General features: G+C 34.2%; 1 protein-coding gene across 1 annotated transcript; it reads right to left on the reverse strand.

Annotated features, from left to right (window-relative positions):
- Positions 1-3707: 3707 nt before the first annotated feature.
- Positions 3708-5140, reverse strand: LOC145123565 (DBH-like monooxygenase). The gene is made up of 2 exons (XM_079058775.1): positions 4822-5140; positions 3708-4494 (listed from the first exon to the last, which is right to left on the reverse strand). The coding sequence occupies exons 1-2, from the start codon at positions 4927-4929 to the stop codon at positions 3898-3900; spliced, it is 705 nt and encodes a 234-aa protein (XP_078914901.1). The 5' UTR covers positions 4930-5140; the 3' UTR covers positions 3708-3897.
- Positions 5141-6140: the final 1000 nt, after the last annotated feature.

A 6140-nucleotide genomic window follows, 5' to 3' on the forward strand; every position in this document is an offset into this window, starting at 1 on the left:
TTGATTTTTCTTGAATGATTCTTGTTTGTAAATGGTTGATCTTTATATGTAATCTTCTCTTTTTGGGGATTTAATGGAGTAATGAGATGTAACATTTCTGTTTAGAAAGTGTAAACGTCATCCATGGACCCACCAATTGATGTTATAGTAAATATAGGAAAAGGTAATTAAAGCAAACAAAGTCATTTTCATCTTTCATATCAAGAATCTCAATGGCTTAATGCTACAATTTCATTAATAGTAGTTGCAATGAAGAAGTCAATTATAACCCATGAAGAAATTGGAGCAATGTTATGAAAAAAATGACAAAAAAAAAAAAAAAACATAACAAGTCATAAGAATCTTCACCACTACATAATTCATAATAGTAGAGCTTTTTGGTGAAGCTTTTCATGAAAAATTTTAAATGAGAAACCTCATTATATCTCCACAATATGGGAGGGTTTTCAATTTGCTTATTTATGTGTTAGTTTGTATAAATTGTCTATTTACAACCCATTGAAAACCTATGGATTCCTCCATGACCACGAAAAATAACTCGTGAGAAGAGTTTGTAAATTTACAAACTCCTTGAAAAAGTTCCTTCAATATATTTTTTATTATCTAAGACTATTTTGGTTTGAAAAAACTCCTATTATAGATTATTATAGATGCTTTGTAGAAATAAATGTTTGCACATGAAAGCATATAGAAACATAAATTTGTCATCTCAAGGGTGTACCATAATTATACTTGGAAAAAAGTTAAAGGTTTGAGTTTTGACAACAATTATAGATTCACGGTATGAAAGTTTTAATTTCAATGTGGATTGGACTCTTTATGACCATTATCTAAGTCACCTAAGACACTTAGGAGGTATAGGGTAATTTATTGTGGATTGAGCTCCTTCACACAAGATAGAAGCAATGTACCCTACAATTTTATATTTTTATGTGTATGTATATCTCAAGAAAAATGTACGTTTTTTAATAATTGCTCATCCAAACACTAGCATATTGTTATTGTTTATCTTGGTTAGATACAATATGTCAAACAATGATGAAATTTTCACTACATTATGTACAATTTAACTCCTCTTTTTCAAAATTTACAATTAAAGTGCCTCTTTACTCTTACATAGAAAGTTAACCGTTTACTTCAAAATTGATTTATGGCAAGAAAATGACAGGTAATACATTTACTATTTATCTTAATGAGTTAATGATATGATGATCTATATAATAAAGGTTAAAGTCAACTGTCGTATCTAAGTCATCAATTTTTGTGTACGTTAAAATTATTTTAACTACAAAAATGTTCCACTCAAAGCACACGATTAACTTTCTAATGGGTTGAAATAGTATGTTTTGCTGATACGATGTCTATACAACATGTATTTTTGACTTGTAATAAAGAGGTTTAAATATTATGAGACAAAAACTTACTTTTCATTTGTCCTGCCGAGAAAGCTTTTACATACGTACTAAATCATCATACCTATAAAAAAAAAATCAGGCCACTCGTTAATTCATGGACTTATATAAGGCTATCAAGAGTATCTACCACTAAACACAAATATGGTGAATGTCACATCACTCTCACTTCATCACCACACACAACCACTAAAGGTTGGTATACCTACCACTCCACATTACTATATTCTTTTTTGTCTATTTAAATAAAAATATATATCTTTTAATTATTTACAATGTAAAAAAGAGGTAGAGATTAGAGAGAGACAGAGAGAAAGAAATTAATTGGATGTTGTCCATCATCCTCCCCACAACAAATGAGCATGACCATTAAGAACCGCTAGCCACCACTAACCATCGTGGTGGTGTTAATGTTATTGGTTGGGTGTCCAGTGGACAACAAAACCCTCTGTTGAAAATACTAAATAGCCTAACTACAAAAGACATTATTTAGATTTGAATACTAGGCCTATCTTATAGAGTTTATGTTGTGGGGCCTAACCCATATTTATATATGGTATCAATTTATTATCTGATATTTGTATATTGTCCTATTTATTATTGGAATGAGAATCATTAGAGTTAATAGGAAAATACGTTAATTCCATGGTGTCATAAATGTAACTAATTCTCCTTTGATTCTCTCTTAGACATGTCTTTATTGTTGGTGATTTTAGTATCACTGAACATTTTGTGTAATTCGAACTAACATATGAGTTAATGGAACTTATTATTTGTATGCTATATTATAGGTTCGATGAATGTGGAGTGCATGCATATATAAGATCGAATTATAAGTCGGTACGACAGAAAAGCTCGTGCCTCCTTGCGAGGTCCTACAGTTAACGCCGCTAGCAGAGTCCAAGGGGCAGAGCCCCTGACGCTGGTCCCATTGACCGGTCAGCGGGCGGGGTCAAGGGGCAACGCCCCCGCAGGGTTTTGGGCAGCACCCCAAAAGGTCTTCGGAACCACACTTCAATAGATTGCATATTTTATACATCATATATTCCGTACATCATATATGTCTATATATGCATGACCCTTAAGAACCACACTTCAATAAATTGGAGCACATCCTCTGATACATCCTGAGAACCATACACCACTTCCTTCATCTATATGTTTGCACAACTTCAGGCTATTGCTTTTTCTCGGGCAATAAACTCGCCTCTTGGTCCTCCAAACATCAACACATAGTTTCTTATTCCAGTGATGAGGCTGAATATCACGAGGTTGCCAACGTTGTTAGTACTTCTACCACTCTTGTATACCACAACAACTTCAATGTCATCTACATAACCTCCAATACCCACAAAGATTGACACATTCGTATTCATCACGTGCTCTCTCGATATCAGCATCCAAACATCTTTATCAAGGGCTTAACATATCTTTTGTTCTTGGAGTTCCAATTCAAGTTTGATTGCCCGATAGCCTCCTGCTCAACCTATCGGGGCATAATAGTCTGTATATTTTGTATCTAGCCTATCTATGTTGTAGGGCCAAGCTATATTTGTACATTGTACATTGTTCTACAAGATCGCTCGAAATCATCCACGTACTTAAGCTACTGGGTATGGGTCCATAACAGGGCGTTATGGTTGATGTGACAGCCCAAAACGTCGTTATAACGCGATGAACACCAGCCCCTTGGCGTTATGGTAAGACACGTTGTAACAACCACGAAGAGCAATGATTGTTCTTCTCTCTTCATTCCTTTATTTTTCCTTTTTTCTTAGCCTTTCAACGGCGTTTTTATGGAGGAACACCATCCCTAGTTCTTCCCAACACCGTTTTCTTCTTTTTTGTCTCTGATGTGGCTTTTTAACGGAGGTGACCGTACCGAGTACTCTTACACATGCTTTATCAAACAAATATCTTCCACTTGGATTTTGTTATTTATTTTCTAATTCCTCTTCACATTCTTCACAAAACTCACCCTTTATCATGGATGGTAGTTCTAAGAAAATGTCAAGTCGCCTAAATTTTGGAAAACTAAGGTAAAACACGTTGTCATATAGATGTCATCTTTGAACATATTTGACTTTATTAACCCGAGTATTTGATAATCTAAGGTAAAACACGTTTTGTAAATATGACTTAAAAGTTCAAACATACAAAAATAAAGTTGAATAACCTTAGTAGTTAGTACAATGGTTTCTGTAAACATAATGACTTAATACATACAGAAAAGGCTAAAATCAACCTTGCATTAGGGTTTTCAATTTTTGATTCTACAAAATGTGACACACAATATTCAAAAACTAGAATGTTCATTTCGATTCTTGAATCAGATCCAAATACAAGACCTCTTCCAATATAACATTCCTTCTACAATAATACCATATTTACCCTTTCCACACCTACCCAGGGTTCTACCCAATAAACCAGTTCCAACCCTTCATGAATCAAACTACAATAACAACTAAAAACCTAACTTTAACTGCTAAACACCCGTAGTACCTGACCAAGAAATTGGTGTAGACAAATTCATGGGAGCTTCTGGAATCATACAATGTTGTTGCCACTGATTCATCTCGTTTCTTGGAATTTGTTGTGAGTTGGCATCTTCGATATCCATGGTTATGGCTTCCATATCATCTGCATCCATCATCTCAGATGCTTCATGGAGCTCCACTTCTGGGGCTCCATAGTGGTGTGAAGGCGGTGCCACCCATGGCACCACCGCTAGGCTACCTTTACTTGGCTCAGAGCCACCTTCATGTTTCTCTGTTTTGTCATCATCTGAAGATTTGATTATATATGGAGCGAAGAACTTACTTTTGTACCCTGAAAGGAAGTCTGAATTAACTGAAATGGAGAAAGGTGAGCGAGATTGGATTAAAGGAATGTTGTTCATGGGATCGTATAGAACAATAGCCCTTTCTTCATTCTCAGGAAGACTACCATTCAGCTCATTAATGGCTACCGGACTACTTGTCATTACTTGTTCCATGGATGTAGCTTGAGAGGGAACCGATTGTTCAAATACCACTGGATTCCCCATCTCTTCTTCCTCAATTATTGGAGGCAATTCAGCATCCTGAACACAATTAAAATCCTTCATTAATCGGAACTAATTTTCGCGAATCAAAGCGAGCAAAAAGTTACTAACAAAAACCACACGGAATTGCTATTTGCTAATAAAAAAAATCTAGGTTTCGCAAAGAAAATCCAGCTTTAATCAGACGGAATGTTCAAGAGAAATTTGAACGACAGCTATCACCCGAACCCTAAACCCTAGATGATCTAGATTGTGGAGAAGAATGCTACTTACAAGTAACAAATAAACAATTTTTTCATATCGTAAAGCATCACAGAACAGAAATATAAGTATATGTGTATAGTATGTATGTATGTGTGTACGCACCAGACGGCGGATTTTCCTAGCCGGAGAAGAAAGGGAGAAGTCGCAGAAGTCGTCGTTAACTTCATCTAGATCTTTCCTCTTCATCTTCACCGGAAAATAACCTTCCATCGTACAATTACGCGGTTTTTGATAAACTTTGACAGCAATTCCTACCGATTCTTTCTGCAGCTTCGATGCAAACGGTGTTGATTATACGATCAAACACAAAATTTCAGTAAAATTTGCTCTGAGTGGATGATCAGGATGATTGTTGAGCTTGTGGGTTTTAAGATTTATCCTGAAGCGACTATCGTTCTTTCTCCCTCTGGATGTCTCCAGAAACTGTGTTTGCCTTTTAAAGCAATGGATTTTTTTTACAAATTAATTTTCGTATAAAATTCACAAATCTAAATTAACGAGTTTAATTGATGGCAAAACCAAAATAACTGTGTACTTTTTATTTATTTATTTATTTATTTTTTTAATTTTATCTAAATTCACAAATCTAATAGATTTATTTTAATGTTTTAGATTTTTTAAATATTTTATTGTAGATTTATTTTAATTTTTCATTTTAGATTTTTTTTATGACAAAGTTACATTTGATAATTCTATTTAACTTCATTTATTTGATCTTTACATTATTATTAAAGTTTCACATTTTATTTTTAGATCGAAAAATATCCCAACTATTTATATTAGTATTGAGTATTGATAGGTTCAAGACTATAGAGATTAATTGGGTATCACTTAAAGAATGCCAACATGCCAATTCGGCAATTCCTATGTTCAAATTCACAAAATTTGGATCAATAATTTTAAGACATTTAACACCTTACACCATCAACATGAGGAGGCGTAAAGAAGCAATCTGTGAGTGATTACAAAATAATTAGAGAGTTTATCTTTGACATTTGGATCAATTACATACGGGTGTTGAAACTATAAGATATAAACACTATTCTAACTATCAATATACACTCTACAAATTAGAAAATTAGAAAAGCAAATTCAAACTCATGTAATGGAATAAATATATTGAAGCATGAACGATAAAATATTCAGAGTCAAAGTTTGTAGTTGTGTAACGACCGGTTTTCGTTCATGTTTAGCTAGGAATCTAAAAATAATAAGAATGAAGGTTTTTGGGAAAAACTCTTGTCACAAATTTTGTTGGTTGCGGCACAAGGTGCCACGTAGGACGCGACACAACTTTTTAAGATGTGTGGCACAACGCTGCAAAGCCAAAGCAATAGGTCTCAGTTTTTGGCCCCTATTTATGGAACATAATATATAGGGTTTTCTCTCTCATCAACCTCCACCTTCGAGAAGAGAAACCC

The sequence above is a fragment of the Lactuca virosa genome, chromosome 7 (genome assembly GCF_052849685.1).
Source record: "Lactuca virosa cultivar CGN04683 chromosome 7, Lactuca_virosa_CGN04683_v6, whole genome shotgun sequence".
Classification (NCBI taxonomy): Eukaryota; Viridiplantae; Streptophyta; class Magnoliopsida; order Asterales; family Asteraceae; genus Lactuca; species Lactuca virosa.

What these genes read in the sequence shown, in the direction of transcription:
- LOC145123565 (XM_079058775.1), bottom strand. Translation starts at nt 4,929, where the DNA reads ATGGAAGGTTATTTTCCGGTGAAGATGAAGAGGAAAGATCTAGATGAA. An exon ending in CTAGGAAAATCCGCCGTCTG is followed by an intron (nt 4,495 to 4,821) that starts GTGCGTACACAC and finishes AATTGTGTTCAG; the next exon opens with GATGCTGAATTGCCTCCAAT.